The 24,582-nt window shown below is 61.9% G+C and overlaps 8 protein-coding genes across 8 annotated transcripts; 3 read left to right on the top strand and 5 right to left on the bottom strand.

The window, feature by feature from the left end:
- Nucleotides 1–202: 202 nt before the first annotated feature.
- THITE_2124642 (uncharacterized protein) lies at nt 203–3,543 on the bottom strand. Its single transcript, XM_003658095.1, has 3 exons — nt 3,067–3,543; nt 618–3,014; nt 203–568 (listed from the first exon to the last, which is right to left on the bottom strand). The coding sequence occupies exons 1-3, from the start codon at nt 3,296–3,298 to the stop codon at nt 333–335; spliced, it is 2,865 nt and encodes a 954-aa protein (XP_003658143.1). The 5' UTR covers nt 3,299–3,543; the 3' UTR covers nt 203–332.
- An 827-nt stretch (nt 3,544–4,370) lies between these two features.
- On the top strand, nt 4,371–5,681 carry THITE_2058983 (uncharacterized protein; the record flags this gene model as incomplete). Its single annotated transcript, XM_003658094.1, has 1 exon — nt 4,371–5,681. One exon carries the CDS (start codon nt 4,371–4,373, stop codon nt 5,679–5,681), a length of 1,311 nt encoding a protein of 436 aa, XP_003658142.1.
- Nucleotides 5,682–6,133: 452 nt separating this feature from the next.
- THITE_2124640 (uncharacterized protein) lies at nt 6,134–7,949 on the bottom strand. The gene is made up of 2 exons (XM_003658093.1): nt 7,332–7,949; nt 6,134–7,272 (listed from the first exon to the last, which is right to left on the bottom strand). The coding sequence occupies exons 1-2, from the start codon at nt 7,851–7,853 to the stop codon at nt 6,316–6,318; spliced, it is 1,479 nt and encodes a 492-aa protein (XP_003658141.1). The 5' UTR covers nt 7,854–7,949; the 3' UTR covers nt 6,134–6,315.
- A 1,016-nt stretch (nt 7,950–8,965) lies between these two features.
- Nucleotides 8,966–9,528, top strand: THITE_2093299 (uncharacterized protein; the record flags this gene model as incomplete). The annotated part of the gene is made up of 2 exons (XM_003658092.1): nt 8,966–9,301; nt 9,370–9,528. The coding sequence occupies 2 exons, from the start codon at nt 8,966–8,968 to the stop codon at nt 9,526–9,528; spliced, it is 495 nt and encodes a 164-aa protein (XP_003658140.1).
- Nucleotides 9,529–9,752: 224 nt separating this feature from the next.
- THITE_2093298 (uncharacterized protein) lies at nt 9,753–10,016 on the bottom strand (the record flags this gene model as incomplete). The annotated part of the gene is made up of 2 exons (XM_003658091.1): nt 9,753–9,933; nt 9,985–10,016. The coding sequence occupies 2 exons, from the start codon at nt 10,014–10,016 to the stop codon at nt 9,753–9,755; spliced, it is 213 nt and encodes a 70-aa protein (XP_003658139.1).
- Nucleotides 10,017–12,159: 2,143 nt separating this feature from the next.
- THITE_2124637 (uncharacterized protein) lies at nt 12,160–13,391 on the top strand. Its single transcript, XM_003658090.1, has 2 exons — nt 12,160–12,470; nt 12,529–13,391. Exons 1-2 carry the CDS (start codon nt 12,206–12,208, stop codon nt 13,068–13,070), a joined length of 807 nt encoding a protein of 268 aa, XP_003658138.1. The 5' UTR covers nt 12,160–12,205; the 3' UTR covers nt 13,071–13,391.
- A 366-nt stretch (nt 13,392–13,757) lies between these two features.
- On the bottom strand, nt 13,758–15,369 carry THITE_2148402 (uncharacterized protein; the record flags this gene model as incomplete). The annotated part of the gene is made up of 4 exons (XM_003658089.1): nt 13,758–14,571; nt 14,640–14,686; nt 14,761–15,154; nt 15,236–15,369. The coding sequence occupies 4 exons, from the start codon at nt 15,367–15,369 to the stop codon at nt 13,758–13,760; spliced, it is 1,389 nt and encodes a 462-aa protein (XP_003658137.1).
- Nucleotides 15,370–17,250: 1,881 nt separating this feature from the next.
- THITE_2124636 (uncharacterized protein) lies at nt 17,251–24,289 on the bottom strand. Its single transcript, XM_003658088.1, has 2 exons — nt 18,451–24,289; nt 17,251–18,389 (listed from the first exon to the last, which is right to left on the bottom strand). Exons 1-2 carry the CDS (start codon nt 24,014–24,016, stop codon nt 17,419–17,421), a joined length of 6,537 nt encoding a protein of 2,178 aa, XP_003658136.1. The 5' UTR covers nt 24,017–24,289; the 3' UTR covers nt 17,251–17,418.
- Between the last annotated feature and the right edge of the window lie 293 nt (nt 24,290–24,582).

The following is a 24,582-nucleotide window of genomic DNA, read 5'->3' as shown; positions in this document are numbered from 1 at the left end:
CGCAACGTGGGTTGGACGGCGGGAGGTGTACGGTGTAGGCAGTGAGAGTTACGCCCCATAACGTGAAGCTGCATGGGGAACCTTGCTGGTTGGAACTGGAGCTTCCCCCTGTCAGACCAATGTTGCTTGCGTCAGCGGTCTGTGCGGAGAGCGAGCAGAACCCTAACCCTGGGGGCTCGGTAGCATCGAATCCTCCCCATGACCCCTTCAGATGCAGGCAACGAGGTATGCATTGAGGACGAAGATAGGCATCATACTTCGCTAGTGTGTTATTATTATTATTATTATGAGGCACAGCGTCGATATCTAACGAGGGCACCGCTTGAGGAGGCTCATCCCTTCCCCTGCAGCCTTCGTTTCCAGTCCTTAAGCACCCCTACCAACTCTCCCGGCTCGTGTCCGGGCACTAGGCCAGCTGATCCAAGCCCGCCCTCCTGGCCGAGATGCACCAGCGGAACCATAGAAGGCCGTCCGTGGGCACACTGAAACGGGAACGCACAAGACGCCAGTCGCCGGACGAGATCGGAGCACTGCTCCAAACTGAGTGGATCATTAAACATGACGGCACCTGACGCGCGTTAGCTCGAGAGACTGGTCACTCAAGGCGTCAGACTTACTCCTGCAAGCCCTGGAGTTGACCAGGTCCAGGATGCCATCGGGGCAGTCGTGGAACTTAGCCACCCAGTCGTGGTCGTTCCACGCGGTAGCCGAGCGTCGTTTGCTGCGTTGCCCACCACCCACGCTGTGGAGCTTCCAGATCTCTTTCCGAAGCAGGTCTATGAGAAGCCTCGGCTCCAGGCGACATCGCTCGATGATGGCCGGCGGCAACATCCGAACCTCCACGGTCACGCTGGTCTGAAGCGAGTGCTCCGGAGCACGGAACACGTCGTACACTATCCCCCAGTGCTCGAAGTGCTTCTGGAAGCGGATCAAAAGGTCTTCATCCTGCCTCGAAAGGTCGAAGCGGAGGACGGTATCCAAGGACTGCGTCTGGGCCAGAATTTGGCCGCTGCCGGCTGGGTCCGGGGCGAAGTACGATTCGAGGAGGTGCTCTACTTTACATCGTTCGTCGGCAGCGTGTTGGTCGATGAGGATAAGCAGGCTGTCAGGCTCAGCGACTTGACCGGCTGAGGCTGCAGGAGGTTCCGTGGCCACCTTGGCCAAGATGAACTTCTGGTCAACCTGCGCCAGGATCTCGGCATTCCGCAAAGCCTCCTTCGATATCCGGCGCTCAAGTGTCATGGACGCAGTTTCGCCGTCTAGGCCATGGCCGTCGCGGTCTCTCCCGCTGTGTTCACACGCGAATGCTTCCGAAGCTTGGAGAAGCTGCGGAATTGGCGGTTGCGTTGGTTGGAAGGCAGTGTTCGCCGTGCTAGGACCCGACGTCAGCTTCCGAAGCCGAGAGGCATTCTCCACCCTTTTCGCCCTCGCTAACGGACGTGCAACTCTGCCGTCAGTAGCATGAGGTTTGACCGCGAAGCCTGTGCGCGAGTCTATGAGCGACTTGATCTTTGTAGCAGGATCGACCCAGGCAACGGTCCCCCGTCCTGTCCCGGCGGCCGGCTCAGCATCGGGTCGCAGACTTGCTGGTGTATCAAGCGGCCGCGCTGTCGATAGCTCATCGACATTGTCGAAGGGCTTTCGCAACAGAGAGCCAGACTTGTCAAAAAGGGGCTTCCCGTTTCTCAGGGCCGCCTCTGACACAGCCAGAGTGGCCTCGGGTGTGGCACACGGCCTGCCTTCGCTTCGTGCAGAAGATCGGCCAGGTGGGACGGATACTCTTGCCGCCGAGTCTTTGGACACACTGGGCTTTATCCTAGACCACGACCGGAATGGTGAAGCAGATCGTGGTCTGTCGGCATCCCTGGAGCTCGGCAAAGAGATCTGGCTCTCTGCATCCCGGCTAGAAGGTGCTTGTTTGTCCCGAGCCCCTGAACTTCTCCTTGATTCTGCTGCTGACGTTATCCTGGGTAGTTGTGATGGTCCCGCAGGCGACTGTGAAGATAAACTGGGGGAGTCACTCCTCGACCGTTTGAGTTTTTCGACTGCATTGACAGTCTTGGGCCGGAAATGATGCTTCTTCAAGAACTCGTAGGCCATCACCTGAAGCAGGTCGCTAATGATGGCTACTGTGTGATGCCTCCCATCTAGGAATTCGTCGAGATCAACTGACACTGGTGCTGTTGTCAGGATGATGTGTACGAAAAACATGGGCCACCGGTCGACGCCCCTTTTTGGCTTCAGCTCCCTGCCAGTGAATCCCTCTGTTTTGGCGGGAAGTCCGTGCTCGTCGACGCGGGCCTCTTCGATCACGCCGAAACTGGACTCCTCAAAGACACGGTTGAGATCGTCGTAAAAGATATTAGAGTGGTACTCGTTCAGCAAGGGCCGGGGGCCGATCGCGATGAACTGCACCCGCTTTGTGGCTACCGGGCGTAGGGATACACATCCCTTCACGGAAACGCCGGGCGCAGTAGCTCCAATCGGGACCCAGGATTCCATCTCTGCACTGTCGACCAGGGAAGCTTGAGTGAGCAACATCGCTGTCCGCGAAACGATGTCGAGCGGCGTGGAGTGAGGCCTTGGGTTCCAGTCGCCCGATCTTGGCGGTCCCAATGATACGGTCCGACGAGCGTGTGCGTCCTGGACGGAGACCGCCACGTCTTCAGTCCAGGGAAGAAGAAGAGCGACGATGTTAAAGATCAGCTGCTCGAACTCCCTGGACGTGCCTGCGCGCTCCACTTCAGCAGCCCTCTGCTTAACGCGGACAGGCATGGAACCAAACAAATCCCGAACAACGACCCGTGTTCCGCTGGCGAACGCCAAGATCCGCTGTTCTGGCGGCGCAGGGAGGCTGCGCGCGAGAACCCTGGAGTTGTGGATGGTCAACGAATTGTGCGTCCGGTAGTCACGGTGGTGCGAGGCAATGGTAAGCAAAGAGAGAGAGGCTAGTGAAGCCAGGAATTCCCCGCGCTTGCCGTGGCAATCACTCCGCGGCGGGTATTTCGAGGTGTCTGAGGTAATGTCAACGGCAGGCAGGCCGTGCAGCATGGTTGGCGCACCCACAGTGTAGCTGGCCGAGGCCACCGCCCTCGTGGAAGCTGGCGGGCTCAATACCGACCCCATTGTCTTCGACCGAGCAGTTTCCCCTGCAGTAGTCGACGGAGATGCTGATCTTGGACGCGCCGGCATCCAGCGAGTTCTGCACTAAGCCGCATACTGCACCGTTCAGGGAGGTAATGACGGCGGACGACTTGATCTGCGCAACGACGTCCCCGGGAAGCAGCCGTATCGACATGTTGCCTGTGGGCTCGGCATCTCGGTCTGCTGGCGACGTCGTTGGTACAATCTCATGCACAAAGTTCCTTCCTTAGCTCGTGGTCGCTGCGCTGCCAAGCCGTTTCAAAAGTGGGCGCATTGAGGAACGCCTCAGCGAGAAAGAGGAGAGTGAGAGACAGAGCAAGGCAGTCTCCGTCATATGGAGGCTGGTAGGATGATACGGATTTGGAATCAAGCAGGAATTCCAAAGACTGCAAGATGAGTTGCAGTGATCACTATGGAGGACCACCTGGACCTTGGTGGGTTAAGGTCGGCAGACCCGCATTCGGCACACGGCACACGTGGAGAGAGACACTCGGGCCTTGTTCATGCCAAGAATCTGGTGTGGGCCTCGCGTCCGCGCCAGAGCAGTGGAGCCAACCAACAGTCCAGGTTGTCAACCCCAGTCGGCTCCCTGCACTACCCGAAGCTGTGGGCCAGCGCTTGATTAGGCTGATGAGTGGTGGGCTGCATCTCGACCATCAGCGACCTCCTTGCGGTATACGCTACGCACAACTCGCTCAATTACCAACATACTGCGCATCCTTTACCGGAGTCGCGGCCGAATCCCCAGTGCCTTGTGCCTTTTAGCGAGATCGGACGCGATTCGTGACTAACCATCCCTCGCCCGGCTCAGCGACACCTCGCCTCTCGTTGTTGGTTTGTTTCGCTCGCTGGGCTGCCCCCTCAACCCGCCGCGCAGGCGCTCGATCTTCGTCCTTGGGCCGCCGTTCGAGTTGCGCCAAACATAGACCGGCTCCGTAGTGCCGACATTGCGATCCGTATCTCGTCGCTTGCCGGCGTCTCGACGCCTCGACGCCCATCCCTCCTTCCCTCAATACTGAAGCTGGATCCATGGCCATGCCCGCAGCCGCAACACAACCACATGGTATCTATCTCTCCTCCCCGCTCACAACCGTCCTTTTCTCCATGTCACTTTACTGCACAACTCTATCTTGCCCAGTGCTTGTGCGCCAATGTCTTGCTTTCCTACAGCTTTCCAACGTGAACCCGGTTGTTCTCCCCGCGGCCCGTGCAGAGCAGCTAATCCCATGGTAGACCAGTCAGGCCGGCTGGGCCGTCGGCGGCCCTTCTCCGCCTTGATGAAGAAACTGGCGAACTTGAAGGCTACGTCGTCCGGGGAAGGAGGCCGCTATCATGGCTCGAAACGAGGCGGCACGAAGAAGCGACTTAACAACCCGTACCCCCAGTCGGGCCGCATCGCGGCTGTGACCTCCCCACGCCACAGTCACTATTCGGTCTCCTCAGGGCCGAGCCGGCGGTTGGCCAGCGTAACATCCCTCGAACAGGTCGACTCCGCGAGGATATCCGGCGACGAGCGGCCACCGCCGACCACGGGCGGCCGCTCCATGGCCCCTACTGTATCCACCGAACACGAGACCTGTCGGTCCATCGCGGCCCCTTCCCACGGGGAATCGTCGCTCGGCGGCATAAGCCGCACCGCAAACGGGCGAAGGGGTGGCGACAGCACGTTCTCTTCGCCGGCCCCATCCGTGCGTTCCCTCACGACGACCCTCACCACCATCCAAACCGTCGCCCCCAACGGCGGGGGCAGCAATCCAACGCCGCCCACGACAAACCACCACCACTCGCACAACTCGACCTCGCAGGTCATCCACTTCAACCAGCCCTTCCCCACCACCTCCTCCTCCCCCGCGTCCGCCATCCCCGCCCACCTCGCCACGACGACAACCACCACCACCACGTCGTTCTTCCACCCCACCACCTACGCCACCGCAACCGCCAACAACCTCCTGACGGACAACGCGTCCATCCTGACGCTGGCGTCCTCCTCGGCCCGCCGCCGCCGCCGCTCCCTCGACACAGACGCCTCGGTGCGCGCCCTCGCGCCCTCCTCCCTCTGGGGCGGCAGCCGCGAGTCGCTGCCGCTGAGCGTGCTCTCGGCGACCATGGACGGCCCGCCGACCACGCCGGGCCTGCACCGTGGCGCCGGCGCCGCCGCCGCCGCGGGCGCGACAGCCGCCAGCACCGAGCGCGCCAGCATCTACTCCGCCACCGGCATCCTCCTGCAGGCCGCCGCCAGCGAGCGGAGCAGCTTCTACGCCGGCGCCGCCGCCGCCGCCGCCAAGCAGCAGCAGCAGCTGGGACAGCAGGGGCAGGGGCTGGATGCGGCTAGTGTCAGGAGTGGGTTGTTCGGGCATGCCAGGGCTGATAGCGTGACGGGGAGTATTAGCGGCGGGGCCGGGCTGGGCGGGAGCGCGTCCGCCGCTGCTGCTGGCGCTGCCGCGGGGACGAGTCCGTTGACGAGTCCGCGCGAGGTGGATGGCGAGGGGGAGGCGGCTGGGGTGGCAGAGAAGGTTGGACCTGGGGAGAAGGAGTAGCCATGCTTCCATGCGTGGTTGGGTTGGGTTGGTCTGGGCGGTGGGTTTTTGGGATGGGTTAATGGCCATGGGTATTGGTATTGCGTCCTGGGTTATGATGATGAGTTTGGGGTCTCCCAGCGTGGTCTACGATGTCCGAGGTTCGCTGGTTCGCTGTCGGTTTTCTCTCTTGGCGTTTATTGGGGGCAGCTGCGTGATCCAGCGCGGGATATCCTTTCAACGCCGGGGTTGGTGTTCCAGGGGATGTGTGGTGTTTTCCCGGGGGACATGAACGGCACGTCGAAATATCTTTAAAGCAAGAGTAACGATTCGGAACGCGCAAGCATCGGTTTGGGTCTCATGGGCTTGGGAATTGAGGTACTGTTTTGCTTCAGTGATTACCTGCCTAATCACCTACCTACCTACCTACCTACCTACGCACATACAGGGTTGCGTGTGGCGCGAGAGAAATAAACACCAGCCTGAAAGCAGTAACGGCTGTTCAACCTGGCACCCCGTCCCTTGACCTACACAATGAGCAATAACTCCGGCCTCTCACCCTCGCCTGAGAGCCGAATGGACAATCTTGTACACCCACCTTTCCCATCCCCATATCAATCAATATACAACCCTCATTATAGGATCGGTCTCCTGCTCAGTAAGGCAGCGGCGTCAGATCCAGCCCGCGGACCTCGAACCGGAACGAGTCGTTGCGCGAGTAGCTCCCCGCCACGTCCAGGTCCAGCCGGCCGCGGATGCAGTCTTCGAAGTCGACGTCCGCGTAGATGATGCCCTCGTCGTCCTCCCACTGCGGGCCGGCGAGCACGTCGCCGAAGGGCGAGACGATGGCGGAGCCGCCGCGCGAGGCGAACGCGGGCTGGTGCTTCGTCTGCGCTGGTGCGGGTGGAACCGTGGTGCTAGCCACCGAGGCCGGGGGTGCTGATGCTGGTGAGGTGGCCGAGGGCGCGTGCTTGGCCGCGCAGAGCACGATCTCGTTGCCGTCTTCATCGTAGACGGAGTGGCGCCTCGGCCGCGCCGTCTCTCGGCTGCGGGAGGATGTGCGGGCCGGCGGCGGGCAGGGGAGCGCGATCTCGTTGCCGTTCTCGTCCATGATGGAGTGACGCCTTCGCGGCGGCGCCTGCGGCGGGGAGCTGGGGAGCGCGATCTCGAAGCCTTCTTCTGTGAGGCAGGAGGCGCGACGGGGGTGGCTGGCTGGTCTTGTCGCGGGCCTGGCGGAGAAGGGGTCCGGGTCGGGGCTGGCGCCGTCGGCGTCGTCTCCGTTCGGAATAGCAGAGGTGTTGCTGGCTACCGAGGCTACCGGCGGTGCCTGGGAGGGTGTTGCATTGCGCACGCACATGTTCGAGCTGACCACAAAACAGCGCCCTTCAATGGCCGTGGTGCGGAGGAGGGAAAGCCAAGCATCGCGGCCGTCGGCGGTTGGGGCAAGGTAAAGGTTGATGTTCTGCGCGTAGAGGGCCTGGCGAACCAGTGGCATGTAGTTTTCCCAGCATATGGCTGCCGCCAGGTTGATGCGCACGCCGCGGATGGTGGTGCTGACGGCTCGGAGCGTGGCGGGCGAGCCTTGGGCCCAGACGAGCCGCTCTGCTCCGGTCTGGAAGGGCGTTAGATGATAAATGGTGGCGGTTCCTGAAGGACGCAAGAACAGCTTACGGGCATAACCTTCCGCCGCTTGCCGATTATACCCAGCCTGGGGCAGACATAGACGACGGCGCAGTACAGGCTGCCGCCGGCCTTCTCGATCACCCCCGTGACCAGAAATACGCCGGTCTCGCGAGCAATGCGCTCCAGCTCCTCGCGTGTGCCGTCGCCCCGTGTGATGCCTTCGCGGCCCGGTTTCCCATCCTCGGACGCAGGCGCCACGTCGTTCGGTAGCCGTCTGTTCACCCAGGCCTCACCCGCACCGGCGCCATCGCCTACGGTGTCGCCCAGATCTACAGCGCCGTGGAAGTAGCGCAGGTACTCTTCGCGCCCCTCCGGAGAGCGCGAGCCGACGACACAACCAAAGTGCGTCCCGCGAGGATACCCTCCCAGGTAGGCCTCAGGGAGCAGGAGAATGTCGATTTTCTTTGCCGCGGCGCGTCGGGCCAACCGCTCGAGCTGGACGAGAGTCTCAGCTTTGGTAGTTTGGGTTCCGGGGGAGGCCGTACCCAGTCGGATTGTGCTTGGCGCCATGGAGAAGCGAGCCCAGGATGCAACGGGCTTCGTCTGAAGATCTCCAGCAGATGTTGGGCGGCGGCATGGATTGGCGTGGTTTCTCTGCCGCTGCGCAACCTGTAGCAGCCGACTTGAGATGCGAGGTAGCCAACCTCGCCTTGGGAGCTTATAGTCGGGACCCGACCTCTTACCTCCTTCAGTAATGAACGGGTCAGCTCATGGAACCCCGCAGCGGAACCTCCGCAGCGGAGGATGCTCGGTGAATGGCGTGGGCTGTCCTTCTGTATGACGTCATAAGGATGAAAGGGAAGCACAGCTCCCCCACCTTTGCTGCAGTGCGATCGTCAATGGCATGGCGGGTGAAGCAGTGGCAGAAATCGGGTGTATTGGGAGGTAGCGTGAGGTTGGTGGCTTTGAGGGTTGGTTTCAGCGCTCCCCAAGCCCCAGTGCGAGGACCCCCGCCTCAAATACCTTACCCCATGTCCACGCGGTGCACTGCGCCTTCCAAACAACAGGAGCCAACCGAACTGACCGGGTTGGTAGGTGATCATTGGATGTTGTCCGAGCAGGCAGGAGCACCCCGAGGGTTGCTGTTGGTCATCGACTGCCGTCCACCGTCTATCGTGCGGAATACCGGGTAGGCATCCAACGGTCAATCTTCCTTCTGTTCCCCTCCGCTCACCGAGCTGGTCCATTCCCGTCAGCCAGCTGAAGCAACGGTCTGTACCCGGCTGTGTCAACCATTTCAGCATACATTTATTGATCGTGCTTCCGGGTTGCTTCAGGCTGCTTGTCTGATCAGCTTAATGATATCCGGTTGCAAGTACGGAGTACTTGACCGCCAGCTGGATTAGAGCTTTCCACACCTCGCTGAAGCTTTATTCGAGGGCGGGAATCTTCGGCCAAACAAGCCAGGCAGAGCCCATTGCTTGGCATGCTCTTTGGCCCAAGGGCCCTTGTCGCTTGCACGCGCTCGCAACAGGGGGATGCAGTGGGATCCAATCAGCGCCACGACGGTTGCTTGCCGGCATCAATCACGGACGCGTCCTCGTCTCCAGTCCTCCATTGCCCAGCGACAGTCCGTGCTGCGACCGGACGCGGTGCCACGTGCAGCTGTCCCAGTGACGGCAATGCCGACATCAGCAGCAGCCGCAGCAGCAGCAGAACAAGAAAAGAAGGAGCACAGCGTGCGGCACCGACCCGCAATTCCCTGCCTTCAGCTCCCGGCGCTGTGTCCACGCCGCAAGCCGCGAAAGACAACAGACTGTTGGCTTCGCCATCCGAGAGCGCGCCAGAAGCTCCAGGACGGCGAGTGTTCCAATTACAGGGGCGTGACTGATAACCAGCTGCTCGAACTTGCCCAAAAGCTGTCATGGGCCGCCCTCGCCACACACACCAACGAGCACTCCCCTGCTTGCAAGTGGGGCGTCATCCCCAAGGAGCGACGACACGGAACCGCCCGGCAAGTGCCCAAGGAGAGGGGCCAGCTCTCCGAGCATGGCCGTGGCATTGACCCGAACTGTGGAATCTGGAGAGCGATGGCGACTTCCCCGATAGCGGGCCGCCAAAAGACGCGCTCCGCGCTCACTTGGAGCTGCTCACGCACGAAAAGCCATGGCGAATGGCGACAGCAACAGGCGGGATCGCCACGGTGCTGGCTCCCCTTGTTTTCCCACTGCTCTGTGACGAGTGAAGGGCTTCGGATTGGTTGGATATAGCTTCTGCCGTGAGTTCTGCAGTGGTGTAATGCTCATGTTTGTATTAACTCTGTTTCTCGGCTGTTTGGTCCCATCTCCTTTGAGAGGGGCGATAGTCCCATGGCGCCACCTGGACCCTGAAGCCCAAGAACTCGCCAGCAGCGCAGCACACCCCTGAACCTATTGTACAGCGCACCGAAGCAGCCGAGCCAGCCCTCGGTCAGTTGGGGGTCTGAGACGGCTGAGCGATTCTATCCGCAAGTCTGTCCACCGCATCCATCACCGCCTGGGTCCGGCCCGCGATATCACCGACATTGAGCCCCCTCAACAGGCGCTCCGTCACTCCGCCGTCACTGTTGAGGTATTGCTCCAGCGCGTATGTCGTCGTTTCCGAAGATTGTCTATCCCATGGTCAGCCCCCGTGTTGCTCCTGTCCGGAACTTTCTACTCACCCCTCGCCAGAAAGCTGCAGATCGGTGTCCATTCTCCGGGATTTGACGTGGCGCGGCCTTGGATGAGAAATGGTACACTCGAGTTTGTTCTGCTGCCGGCTGTTCAAAACTCCCACAATCGACTGATCTTTGGCGATACTGCTCCATCTCGTCTTCGAAGCCGCCGGCCAATCCGGGTTTTATGCACTACCAACCAAGCAGCGGACTCCCATTGTGGAAGCGCAAAGTCGAGTTTCGCCACTGAGCATTCGGTACTGAGACAACATAGAATAGCTCAGATGGTGTGTTGATGCCTGGCCGGATCATCCGTTCTTCGGACAATGGCGAGGCTGCTGCTCCGGGGGGGCAGGCTCGGGAATGCGCGATTGTTGACTTACTGGGAGCTCATCAATCTCCGCGATTGAGCTGTTTCGCCGGTATATTCCTTCCGGCAAGACGCCATTCTGGATCCTCGGTCGTGGTGGCGCTGCTCATGCGTCAATTGACATTATGCGTACGATGCGCCACCGGTTGCTCTTGGACGGTATCACCCGTGGGGATTGGGCTTCCCCAAGCCAGCTCATCGGGCTCCTGTCCCCTCCCGATGCCGGTGATGTCGCATTCAGCCTTCTGGTCAGCAAGGGCCCAACCACACTCGGCGTGGAGAGTCGCTGGCGGCACGACACGAAACATCATCATGTCCCGACACGCCGTTATTCCCGACTCTGCTGCCGCATGAGGACAATGTCTCGACACTTTCCCCGCTCAGCCTTATCTGCGGGCCCGACTAGCCCGAGCGGCCAGTGGTTCCCGCAATTGAGCACTTGCATCCTGCACCAGCCGCTCGCGCAATGTCCCGGTGACTGCAGACAGCCAAGGCAGTGACCCCCGTGCTATTCCCTCTTGGGCCCTGTGCTGCATGTCATGTATGCAGCCAGCCAATGCCCCCTCCAGTCTGGTGTGCGCATCCGTGCCGGCGCATGGATCTCGACGCGGGGGAGCCGGCCCCATTGCAGAATGGCTGCGGTCACTCGGAAACTGAAGGAGGGCGGCTGTGTCGAAGGCCATCCGGAGCTGCCCGCTTCTCGACGCTCTCCGCATTTGCGCAAACTTGGCATGAGTATATAACACAATCTGTGAGTCATGAAGAAGGCTTCTGGGCTGGCAATCTTCTTTACCAGTTTTCGGTTCTCTTCTTCACTGACGTCTTCCTGCTGGCAAGCCATCGTCTCCTATCCGGCCTTTGACAAACTGGCAACGACTCACGGCTCCGGTCTTCGGCACCTCAGCTCGCAAGGACTCACGTCTCTCACAGCCTTCTCCTGTGTCTTAACCCCAATCAGCTCACGCTTTCTGCTCTCATCCTCTGGTCCTTGTCCCACCATCCCAGCTAGCATCACGCACCGTCGCCCCTCCCTTCGTCACTCACCAACCAACCCCTTTCTTGCCCCCACCAAGAATCCAAGACGCCAATCAACTCAAACCTGAATCTCATGTCTCGAGATCCAGGCCGCCTATCTTGACAACCGCCCCCAAACCCCTTCTTTCGAGTCTGGCCGGATTCGAAACCACCCCCCTTTTCCCCCCCGCTTTCCCCAGTCGGTCCATGGCACCCCGCGGCTCCAAAGGCACCACTGCCCCAGCCATCACCACCAATACCAGCGTTGCCACCGCCGCCGCCGCCACTGCCGCCGACACCACCCACACCAACAGCCGCGAAGGAGGACACAGCAGCAGCAGCAGCAGCAGCAGCAGCAGCAGCAGCTTGCTGAGTCGCAGGAAGAAGGAGATCGTCGACAGAGTGATGGTCCTCTTTGAGCGGGCGCTGGACCGTCGTCTCGAGAATCCTGACTTCTTGGCGGCGGCGGCCGGCGCCCCCGCCAGGGAGGGGGCGGTGTTCGCGCCCCCGCCGCGGAGGAGGGCTAAGCGCACGAGGGAGGAGGAGGACGCTGATGTCCCAGAGAGGGAGGGCGGTGGTGGTTCCGGGAAACAAGGTGGGTCCGCCGCGGCTGGTGATGGGGTGAAGGTGAAGAAAAAGAGGGTCGGGGTGAAGGAGGGGGGAGGTGCGGGCGGTGGAAAGGGGGGCAAGAGATTTGCGTGCCCGTTTCGTCAGCATGATCCGGACAGGTATCAGAATGTGCCGACGTGCTGCGGGCCCGGGTGGGAAGATGTCCATCGAGTAAAGTGAGTTCAGCTTGGTCGTCATTGCATTACTTGAGAGTAGGGGGTTCGGTTGCTGACGATGACTTGCAGAGAGCACGTGTACCGCCGCCACTTGCTCAGGACCTTCTGCCCGCGCTGCTTCGAGCACTTCGACAAGCCCGAGTCGGTCCGCGCGCACCTGCGCGCCGAAGTCCCCTGCCACCGGCGCGACCGCGTGCCCGACACCATCACCGACGACCAGGAGAAGCTGCTCCGTGAGCGCGCCAAGGCGAACTGCTCCGAGGAGACTAAGTGGCAGAACATGTACAGCATCATCTTCCCGGACGAGAAGGTCCCGTCGCCGTGTATGTCTGCTTATGAACGAACGGCTAGGTCATGACTGTGATGCTAATATGTTGGTAGACTACGAATCGCCAAGCGGCTCCTCTGCCGCGGACGAACAGAGCCGGCTCGCGCGCTTGAACGAGCTCCGCGAGCACCTGCGCAAGGAGCTGCCCAAGCTGGTGCGGCAGCATCTTGCCGAGTACGTCGACAAGCTCTTCCAGGAGATGCAGGACAAGGTGAACCAAAAGGCGGGCGAGATCATCCGCGAGGTGGAGACGAAGATCATCCGGACCTTCCATTACCACGAAGGGCACGCCACGGCGGCAGGCCCAGACGCGGCCGAGCCCAACCCGCCGTCTCACTGCGCTACCGGCGCCGGTCCCGGCCCGGAACTGCCCGTGCTGGAGCAGGTTATGGACCAGCTGTGGGAGGATCAGCAGTATCGCGAACTGCGCAGCGGCCTGGCGCAGGACTTTGACTTAGAAACTTTCCTGGCTGACGGCCAAGGACTAGACTATGACGGGTTCGGCGGCGACTCGGCATACTACTCCTTGTCGTCGAAGGGAGGGCAGGAGCCGTGCGCCATCGGCGGTGCCGACTTCGGCAATGAGCTCTACTGAGTCTCTGTGTCTTGCTAGGATGAGCGTGGACGGTTCTTTATGTTTCGATGTGTGGTTTTCAGTGTATTTCTGTCCCGACATGTCTTGGTGGGCCTTCCGTGGCCTTGTTCGGTCATTGCTGCGAACTGTTCGTTGGGAGTCTGTTGGACAATGGTACTTTCACTGCAGTGTATTTCCTTCCGTCAGAATCAGACACAGCCTCTCTCCTTACAAGGCAGTTGTTGACCTCTTTCCAATTACTTCCGAGAAGGCGGATATGGAGTGAGCTGGTGACTCTCCAATGCGGCCCCAGTCCTAAGCACAGGGATGGTGGTTCTCTTGCCGACGCACCGTCCTGGAAACCATCAGCGTGTTCTGTGAGATGACCCGGCTGCTTCAACCAACCACGGAGGACTGCGGGAGAGATTCGGTCAAAGTCCCATCTCCTACTGGCGGAGGCTGTGAGGAGTTCATGCATGGCATGCTGCAGCCATGTCGTGCTGCCGCAGCGGAGCATCGCACTGGTGACCTGTTTGCGGCAGCGAGCTAAGATCAAGCACCCAGCAACCCGGCCGTCGCCGAGGTTTGCGCAAATGCGCAAACCGAGCCCAGGTCTAGGTCATGTACCCTAAGCAGTGTTTCACAACGGCATTTCAAGCCTGCTATTGCACCCACGAACCACACTACTGACACAACCCGAGACGCCCACTACCACGAGTGTCCTTGAAACCCAGCCCCCTCCGTGTCCACGTCCCAGTCCCTCTCCAGCCGCCAGGCATCCTCGGGGGTCCTGCCAGCCTTCGCAATGTCGCACCCGCGGTGGCCCCATTTCTCGGCGAACACAGCCCGGCCGGTATCGATCATCATCTTCACGCCCGTCTCGAACCCCTCGGCATCGCGGTAGAACGGCTCGCCCTGCCCGCCGCGCTGCCGTATCTGCCACGTATTCCGCCACGCGTTGCCCTCCGAGTACTTGGCCGCCTCCATGCGATAGCCCAGCTGCACGAGCCGCTCCCACCGCTCGCCGTGCTCCGCCACCCACTTTTTTTCTTCCTCCTCGTCGTCGTCTTCTTCCGCCTGCTCCTGCTGCTCCTGCTCCTCCCCAACCAGCCGCGCCCGGATCCCGGGGATCCGCAGCAGCGCGCCCACGTCGGCCATCACGCTGGCCACGTCCAGGATGATGCCGATCTCGGACTCGCCCTGCCAGAACCCCGCCCACATCAGCCGCACGTACATGTCGCAGTCGGTCGCGTAGTACGGGATGTGCGTGTCCCACCCGCCCACCGACAGCACCGCGTCCCGGTTGACCAGCGTCAGGTGGTCGTACGCGAAGAAGTGGTGCGCCCACTTGGGCGCCGCCGGCGAGAGCAGGTACCGCAGCGTCGCGACTGCGTTGGCGTACAGGGACGGCGGTGGCGCGGAGCCGCTCGTCGCGGTGCTGCTGCTGTTGTGCTCGTGCGAGAAGACTAGCAGGTCTTGGTGCGTCCAGAAGAAGTAGGGGTAGTCGTTGTTGAGGGCCGTCCTGGTTTTGGGGGGTGGGTTAGTTGAAGATACGCAGGGGGACTGGAGCGGGAAGGTTGGGGAGCATACCAGAGGTAGAAGTTCTGCAGCTGGGCAAAGGTGAGCAGCGTTGGGGTCTGCAGCGGGTGCATGTCAGTGCCTGTGTCCTGCAGGTCGTGGTAGAGAGGCCGAAGGAGGTTGGGGGACGCACGATCATAACGTTGACGCCCAGCATGCGCAGCTGCGTGTGGTTGAGGTAAAACGGGTTCTGCAGCGTCAGCTTGCCGTCGCGGTTGGCGAACATGACGCCCGTGTTCTCGACGACGTAGATGTCCTCGGGCGGCCATCCGGCGGCGATGTAGCTGACCACGCACTGCAGCAGCTGCGGCCAGTTGCGCGTGAAGCCGACGAACAGCGGCGTACGCTCGGGGTGGTGTCGCCGCGGGGGCCGGTTCGCCTCGGGCGCCTGGAGGAGGCTGCGCTTGGGCGGCGGATTCTGCGACAGCAGCGGGAACGGATCCGGGACCGGCGTTACCGGCGCCGGCGCCGGCTTGTACCTCTTCTCCGGGAAGACGGCGTCCGGGTGCTCCCAGCTGAAGAACTCGCTTTCGAGCGCGTCGAGCGGAACCTGGGGCCGCATGTCATCGTCGATTCGGCCACGCGAGCCACCCCTTTCCAGGATGGACACCCGCTTGGGCCATTGGAAGAAGATGGCGGGAATGATTGAAGTCGAGGTGTAGAACAACAGCAGGGCGACGACAGCCACCGCCATCAGGCGGTACCGTGCCCGGCCCGACATGTGCAGCAACACCTTAGCCATGCCTGAGAATGGGTCGGGCTAAACATAATACCAAGTGGTATCTGTTGCCGCGTCGATCATCCGCGGGAAGTGAGTGGACGATGGGACAAAGTTGAGATGCCCAATTCTTCGCACGCCCTCGAGGCGCGGGAAAGTTGGCGGATAGCCATAGGCTGTATCATGAGTGTAAGTCTATGCATGTGCTCGTCCGTCCCCGCTGCCACCGTGCCGCCGACCCCCGAAGCTGCAAAAAAATGACGGAATATCCACATGCGAAGCGACTGGTGGCTTAATCGGCACACCGCGGCCAGCCACAGCAACTAATACCGAACGGATCTGCACACTGCAGCTCCATCTTATCCGGGACCCAGGCTCAGACCTACCGAGAACGGAGAAGCATCGCGGCCCGGGATGAGTGCCTCCGTGGGGTTCGTTCGCCGGCGCCGCCACGCAATCCGCGGCGCGTGTTTCAGGGGCCTGTGGGTGACCGCAAGTCTACCTCGACTCCAGGGCCACGTAATTCTCTCCGGGCCATTGTCCATGTTCGAGAGTTCCAGGTTGGGTCCTTGTCACCAGAGCGAAAAACCTTGGATCGGCAACGTACGTTAATTAAGGTTGTCCCGGTACGGTAGCATCGGTTCCGGCAGGGGTAACACTTATATCCGTACCTATAATCGCTCTCGTTCTCGCTGCATCGTAGGTGTAGAACTTGAAGTTATTTTATCCGGGCTCGGCTAGGCCAACAAGGTAATATGTGGTCAGGCCAGTAAGGCAGGTGATGGTCCTGCCCCTGGATCAAACAGACCGCGTCAGGCCCAAAACACGCTCACATGCCCACATGTGGTGTCATTAATGTCCATCACATGCGAGCAGTCGTCGAATCTCACGTGGCAAAGCTAGATACAACAAGCAAAAACAAGGACAAGCAGACAGCCTGCGGACCTCTTCGGAGCAGCACTCAATTCGCCACTCGCCACGCTTCCTCAAGTCTCTCTATTCACACACCGCACGCAGGCGGCAAGCAGCAGCTCTCTATCCCGCACCGCTCCTCCAACGCAGGCAAAGTAAGTTCCCATGTACATGTACAAAACCAGATTTACAGGCCGCCCCGGCAACGAGGAAATGTTCCCCCCTCGACCCCCTTTCTGGGAGCGGTAGATGATGCAAAAAGTATTAGACACAAACAAAACCGGAGAGAGTCCAGCAATGGGGATACCTAATCCCGCGGCACAAAATAGTCCACACAAATAAGGCTAAGGGGTAGAAACGAAGAGAGATGAGAACATATCAAGAAAAAAACTGACAGGATGCTGCGTCCGCCGCTCATCTCGCCCCGACAAGCCAGCCAAAGGGGGGTATGCATCAAAAGATTTGAAGACAAAGAATCGAAAAGAAAACAAATGAGCCGATGACGACGATGAAGCAACAGAGCCGGAAACGAAGTGTCACGGCCGAACCGAGCCGCGGCGAGGCGGAGGACGGCCCGATCCGGTGCCCCGCCGTCAGGAGTACCCTGATCCGCCGGGCCAGCTCCGAAGATATCCGCCCCCAACACGCCCTTCTCCCGGGTTTCTCTGCGCCTTCTTCGTGCAAGTGGTACATGAGGCTGGTGTATGCGGAGTGGCAGGAGGGGAAGCCCTCCAAGAGAGCAATGCAAACGACGAGTGAGAACAAAAGAAGAAAAAAAGGGGTGGAATCGAAAACCGACAAAAGAAACCACCAACCAGCACAGTAGTAGTGTGGGTATAACGCCCCGTGTCCGTCCGGTGGGACCGCGAAGCGAAGCCAAACCAGGCCTCTCAGCCCAAAAAATCCAACCAACCACGCCGGCAGGTTCGCTCCTCTGATGCACTGCACCGCAAGAAACACCACACCTTGGTTTCCCCCAACGGGCAAAAACCACAACCCTCCTCTTACGTGCCGTTCCTTAGCGCGTGACGGGGATACCATGTCCCCCGCCCAACCCGCCTCTTCCGCGAGTCCACCACCCCTCCAGATTCTGAAGAGCCCCCCACCCCTCCAGATCCTGAATCAACAGGTAGGTAGTGTAGGTATGCTCAGCATACAGACCTACTCCTCCTCCAAACCACCGAGCCCCGCCGCCCCCTGCCCCCTCTCCCGACTGCTCTTCTTGCCCAACCTCAACATGCTGAGCCTCTTCCTGACGCTTCCCACGCCGTGGCCGACGAGGGAGGCAGACGACGACTGCAACGACGACGCGGCGGCCGACTGGTGGTCCATGCCCTGGCCCTGGCCCTCGTGCAGGTGCGCCTCGTACACGCGCGCGGCGTCCTTCTCTTTCAGGATCGCGCTTGCGCCGGCGTGGGCGTGCATGCTCGTGTTGTCTGATGATGCTGAGGTGAATTGGTGGGCTGGCGCGGAGGGGGTGGTGGGGTTGAGGAAGGCGTCTGAGGACGCGTCCGTGGGCGGCGGCGGCCAGTCGCGGTTGTGGTGGGTGTGGTGGGGGTGGTTGGCGCCGTTGCTGTGGCCGGTGGTGCTGCCGGCCGCGCTGTGGGGCGGGGCGTGGTGATGGCTGCTGGTGTCCGTGCCGTTCGTTTGGGCCCGGGCTCGGGCGGAGGCGCTGCCTGCGTCGGACGGCGCGGTGGGGGCTGGCGAGGGGAAGGCGCGGAAGAAGGAGCGGCGGCCAGTGGTGCTGCCGCTGGTGACGGTGGCGGCGCCGTCTTTGGCTGCGGTGGCGGCGCTGCTGCCCTTGGCGGGCTCCTCCTCGGGAATCCCGTTGACATCGGGTTGCTTCGCAGGCTGTTCCTTCTTACGGCCGCCGAGGAAGCTGAGACGCGGGCCGCGGCCCTGGCGGAGGAGGGAGACTGGCCGGACGACCGTGGCTTCCTCTGTCGCGACGCCATTGGGGAGGGCGCTGCTGGAATTGCTGTTGGCCTTGGCGTCGCGTGGTTGCTGCAGGCCGCCACCGGTCATGGACTGCGGAGAGCGTTGCCAGGTTGAGGAGGGCGTGATGGCCTCTCCTCGGGCCGGTTGGGCGGGCATGAAGAGGGCAATTTCCGGCGCGTACGTCGTTTCGAAGACTGCAAAACTGTTAGTCGTCCCGAATTTCCAACATGGCCGGGCTCACCGGAGGCTACTCACACCGCTGCAGATCCTCGAGATGCCGCGTGAGGATCTCGTTCCCGCTCTTCGCGAACGTCGCCAGACACCGCTTCAGCATGATCGCGTGGTCCACCAGCGCCATCTTGATGGCGTTCTCCTGCGGGTCGAGCTCCGGCGGCTCGGCCTCCTCGTCCTCCAGCAGCGGACTGGTGCCGGCCGGCGACGGCGTCTGGCCGGTCCGCGACATGCCCGGAACCAACTCGCGGTACGCGACCACGCTGTTCTCGGAGCTCGGGTTGACGCTGATGCTGACCGCGTCGACCAGCAGCTGGGCGGCGTCGTCGCCGCCCTCGCCGTCGGCCACCTTCTTCTCGAGCGCCGACATCTCGGCCGTCTTGCGCACGATGCGCTCGAGCGCGGTCTCCTTGGCCGACAGGCGGACCTCTTGCACCGACACGATCTCGCTGCGCCGCAGGATCGTCGGGAACGGCTCGGCCGTGGTGTAGACGATCTTCTCCGAGTAGTGCTCGGTCACGGGCCCGGTGGTGTGCCGCTTGGTGCTGACCGAGAAGGTCTGCGGGTGCGCCGAGACGAGGTAGTCGCGGATGGCCTGCGGCACGCGCGCGCGCTGGAAGACGTGGTGGGAGAAGTCGCGCGGCGGGCTCAGCGGCGAGATGACCAGGAACTGGCCCTCGACGTCGTCAATGTCCTCGCTGGTCACGATGCGCGCCGACGGGTACATCTCCTGCATCCGGTCCGTGAAGCTGGACGTGCGCTCGGTTGGCGAGCACTCGAAGACGAACTCCTTGTCGCGCACGCTGGTCGGGAAGCCCAGGCCCTTGAAGACGGCCTTGAAGTATTTGGGCACGAGCCTGTCGCTCTTGGCGATGGTCTCGTAGATGCTGGCGATGGCGCGCTCGGTGCGCGCGAGCTTGGCGAAGTCGAAGGTGTTCGTCTCGTACTGCGTCTGCAGCTCCTTGTACGCGGCCAGGGCGCTGCTCCAGGCCTCGCCGTCCTCGAAGTGCTTGATCATGTCGAAGTAGATGCGCTCCTTGCGCTCGAAGTGGCTCTGGGCGGGGAACTCCGGGTCCTGCAGCGCCGGCGTCGTCCTCAGAGGATCCCAGTCGTACAGGTCTGCATGGAGTCGAAGGGCCAGGCCCGCCTCGGCGTGGTTCCTAGCCTCGGCCTGCAGGTTCGCCAGCTGGTGCACGTAGCGGATGAAGATCTCCTCCTTCTGCATGTCCCGCAGGAACTCCATCAGCCGCAGCCGGTGGATCAGATGCGACGCCTCCCCTGACCCGTCGCTGCTGTGGACCGCTACGAGCAGGTCCAAGAACACGTCCACCGTATCCGTGAGCTCTCTCAGCGCGCCGTAGAGCGGATCGTCCTTGACGCGCGCCAGCGGCTCGAAGCGATCCAGCAGCTCGCCGACGAACAGCTTCTGCAGGATGCTCTCGGTCAGCGGCTTCGTCTTGAAGTAGACGTCCAAGCAGTCGATCATCTCGGTCTGGATGACCGACAGGTCCTCGCTGAGGGTCCACTCGCTGACGATCATGGTTTGCAGCACCTCGACGGCGGTGCGGCGGAGCCCCTCGTGCACGCTCAGGCAGAGCTCGACGATGGGCCCGACCAGCGTCGGCACGTACTGCACCTGGTAGCCGCCCATCTTGGCGAGGCCGTAGCGGGCGCGCTCCTCGACCGTGGTCTCCCAGCCGATGGCCTCCCACGTGCGCCGGAGCAGGTCGGCGCCGTGCTCGCGCACGTCGCCCGCGATCTTCCACACGGCGCGCCGCTTCTGCTCCGGGAAGGTCTCGAGCGCCAGCGACGGGCTGCCGACCAGCCTGAGCAGCGTCGTGAAGAACAGCTTCCACAGCTCCGTGTTGAAGTTCTCGGCCTCGTCCGGATGCGGCAGGAAGCTCTCGAGCAGGATGCCGGCGAGGTACTGCAGCGTGCGCATGGTAGACTTGTGGTGGAAGATGTGCACGCTGAGCCAGTCGGCGGGGAACGTCTCGCCCTGCAGGATGCTCATGTGCACGCGCAGGCAGCTCTCGACCACAACGTGCAGATCGTCCTCGGCGAGCTCGAGCTGCATGCCACTGGGCGAGTTGGACAGCGCCGAGAGGACGGCGGAGAGCTCGATGAGGGCCTCGTCCAGGACAACTTCCTCATTGAGCGGCTTCGTCGGAAAGGGGTACGACGTGGGGAACAGCAGGGACAGGCGGTCCTTGGGCTTTTTGGGGGCGGCCTGGGCGGCGAGGTAGGACTGGAGGATCTTGGGTATGTAGTCGGGGATTTCGGGGCCCAGATGGTCGATCTGGCTAGCGAGCACGGAGCAGCAGAGGCGAACCTGGTCCCTCCACTGGTCTGTAACCTCGTCGGTGTGACCCCAGTGCGGCGCAATCCACCTGACGGTGTTGGCACTCAGGGCAGAGCGCTGCTCGGGTTGCGAGAAGATGTCGAGTTTGGCGTAGTTGATGATCAGCACCAGCTTGTACAGGACCAGCTTGCCCTTGACGGAGGAGCAGGAATCCATGAAGTCGATGGCGATGTGGAGTATCTCTTCCGTGCTTAGCAAGCCGGTCAGCTCCGGGAGCCAGGTGTGGAAGTGCTGGACGGCAAGCGTCTGGCTGCCGACCAGGACCGGGGCGGAGCTGCGCATCATGGCGTCGAGAGCCTTGAAGATGACGCGGAGGTGGCGGGTGAAGCCGGGGTTCGAGCTCGTAATGCCGATGCCGGCCTCCTTCGCCTTTTGCTGGCCCCGGGCGTGGGTGATGAACTTCAGGATATGCCTCGCAACTTTGAACGTGGCGCGGAGTTTTCGGGCCGTTTCCGGCTCGGTCGGTTTGGACAGCAGCCTCGTAAACGACCGAACCAAGCAGGCGGTCGCAAAAGGATAATTGAACCTGTTCTCGGCGTACTGGTCGACCAGCGGAGCCAGGTTGAACCTCCTGTCGTGGACAATGTCCAGCACCCGCACAAGGGCTGTGAAGACGAGGTCCTCGTAGTCGTCATTGCCGGAATACTCGACTAGGATCCCGAAGAGCGCATCGAGGACGTCGTTCAACAGCTTGACGACCTCAATCTCGGGCACGAAGATGAACTGCTTGAGCAGAACCGGAATCCCCTCCCGCGAGGAATCCTTCCAGGCCAGCAGCCCCAATACCACCCGGTCCTGCGAGAATCTCGTGCTGCAGAGGAACGTTTCCACCCGCACCATGGCGAGCGGCCCGGTCACCTCGGCCTGGTGTTCCTCCTTGCCTTTCAGAGAATACGGGAGGCTGAGATAGCCACCCTTGCCCTGAGGGCCAGTCTGGGCGGTGGCGGTGTGCTCATCCAGCTTGTAGAGCAAGAGTCCGTGGCTGCCGTCACGGATGAACGCCTGCTGGTCCCACAGCGGCAGGTATGCGACGGCGAATGGCTGGGCTGGCGCATCTGCCAGCAGCATCACCACGTGGCCCTGGTGGACATCCTGGGGTGCGAGGACGAGCTTGATCGTCTGCCGCCATGGATCGCCGCGCTCTGTGACCACGGTCTTCCAGGTGCTGATCGCTTCGGCGTTGGACGAGGGATAGATGCAGTTCTCGACGCGCTCGCCTGATTGCCTGCGCACTTCCAGCGTGATCTGGAGGTTGTTCCCGTGGACATTGGCCGGAAGCGCGGTCGAGCTGCCGCCATAGCGGGACAGCATGGTCTGCCGGCTGAGGACGGCCTCGTCGATTGTCAGATAAATGTCGGACCGCGGCTTCGTCGGAGCACCCGAGAAGCCCATTTTGCGGGTGCTGCAAATGTTGGACAGCAGCGTGGGGGTGGCTTTGATCAGCGCATCCGCATCCGGGCTGGTAAAAGGCCGGAGGTGCACCTGCAGACGCTCGGCCCTCCTCGACTTCTCATATGACCCCGTCTTGCTGTCCAGGATGTCGCGTATTACCGGATCCCACTCCTCGCCCTCCTGCCTCTCGGAAGAATGCCGCACAGCCGGGGCCCAGATGCTTACGATGTGCTCCACCTCCTCGTTCTTCTTCATGACGGCGCTCAGCCTGAGCACGCCGACGCCGACGGTCCTGTCAGCTGTCTGGGAGACGTGGCCGTCCGCGGATGGGCGCCCCGCCTTTGAATTCGCCGTGCTCGGGGGCAGCCCGTCCCTGCTCTCGGCGCCTGCGGTGTTTGGTGACACTGCTTCTTCGGGCTGCTCCGACAGCGAATCGAGCCTTGCATTGCCCCTCGAGAACGCCGAGCGCGTGCTCATGCCGGCCCACATCAGGCTCCTACGCACCGACTTGTTTCCGGCAGAGAGGGGCGGCTTGGAGTGGTCCTTGCCAAACTGCGGCAGAGCCTGCGATATGGTTCCGGACCGCGAACTGGGCTTCGTAGCCACGACTTGCTGTGCCGCGCGGATTTTGACGACGAGGAAGAGCTCTAGATCCGTCGACGCGACGTCGCCGATGTCGCTGGCAGTGAGGTCGGCGAAAAGGGTGCGCATCTGCGAGTTCTTGGCAAGGTTGCCCATCTGTCCCCCGGCGGGCAGCTCCACGATGTAGCACTCCGAAAGGGGCGTCAACGGTCCGTCGGCAGACTTGGTGGCCAGGTATAGCACCAGCGTCGTGGCTTCAGTGGAAGCGCTAGCGAAGCCCTTGATGTCTACGAGGAGATGGTGTAACGCGGTCGTCTCCACCGTCGGCTTCGGTGTCTCGTCCAGCAGGCTCATGACCGACTGCAGCTTCGTTACTTCTACGACCGAGTCATCCCCGGTGAGCACCCGGCCACGGGCTTGCGGGTCGCGCACAATCACCTCTCCCCCGCAGAGCTTGTTGACGCGCACCAGGTCCCAGACGGTCTTCTCGCGCAGGCGGTTGTATTCCCATGTGGTCAGCACGTCGTGCAGGAATTGTTGCCGAGCGAAGTTGAGCGAGACGATGAGCTGCGACAGCGTGTCGAGCTTGCCGTACTGTCTCGAGAGCAGCAACTCGTGCAGGTGGGTCGAGTGCCATTCTCGGATGCATGATGCGATCTCGTCTATGAGCGGTTCGGAGCTGGACGTCGGGGTCTCGTCGCCAACCTTGAGCATGGGCACCGGCGCTGGCGGGCGGGGCGCACCGGGGTCGCGCTTCACTGGTATGGAGAGTAGTCCTGGCGTGCCATTGGGCGAGTCAGAGTGTTCGCGCCCGCCCTTGGTTGGTGAGGTCCTCGCCTGGCCTTTCCTCCGCTTTCTCTCGGCATTGTTGCCCTCAATCCCGCTCTTCGCCGAGTCGCCGCCTCGCAGGTGTACTGGTTGCAATTCCGGCGTTGTCTGCAGGCCTTCCTCGTTCTCAAGGTCGCCATCCTCTGTCCCGTCAGGCTCACCCAATACTTCGCGGACCTCGACGCAGCTTCGCGGGAAGACGCCGCTGAAGACACGGGCCTCGAGGGTTTGCCCTCTGACGCTGGTCAGGCCAGCCAGGAGACTTGGGGGCGCGAGCAGGTATCCGCGCAGCCAATTGCCGTCGGGGGTCTCCTCGATGATGTACAGCTCGTCGCCGAGCTCGAGCGGGAGCTCGGCCGGGCTCGAGGCGGCAAAGGGATGGGTCGCTACGGCGAAGGCGATTCGAGGCAGCGGTTGCCAGGGCATTGTGGGCGGCCGGGAGGCATCTATGATGTAGGGTCTATGATCGGATTGGATCGGAGTGCGTCGCTGTGGGTGTCATAAGCCGATTCGGGCCCGTTCAGAGCTCCAGAGCTTGATCCTGGGAAGAGGTGGCAACGGTGCGCACGCGATGCAATGCAATGCGCGCACCGTTCCGTCGCCGTCCGCGCCCGCTGCGTCGGATTCGTCCCAGGTGGCCTGCGTTCCGGGTCGTCCTGGCTCGGTATGTCTGGTCTCTCGGCAGGCACAGGCACAATTAGCGTTAACGATCAGCCCAGCTAAACTCGGAGCAGGCTCGTCGTGTCCGTGCTGCGTGCTGGAAATAGCAGCGCGGGTCGTGGCGGCCGCAAAGGGGGAGAGGGCAGCGTGGCCCGAGTGCGCCGATCTTCGTGATATTGCAATCGCCGCGATTTCCACTCGCCGTCAGGGGCACCAGCTCGCCTGCAGGGAAAGGGCCGGTTATTGATCGTCTAAAGCGGGGGGAATTCGTTTGTCAGAAAGCTTTTGACGCAGAGCTTTGTGGCAGCTGCAATGCAGGGAAGCTGCTTGTT

The sequence above is a fragment of the Thermothielavioides terrestris genome, chromosome 6, assembly GCF_000226115.1.
Source record: "Thermothielavioides terrestris NRRL 8126 chromosome 6, complete sequence".
NCBI lineage: Eukaryota > Fungi > Ascomycota > Sordariomycetes > Sordariales > Chaetomiaceae > Thermothielavioides > Thermothielavioides terrestris.
Note: the sequence above shows the minus strand (reverse complement) of the source record. Positions and strands in the feature narration are given on the sequence as shown.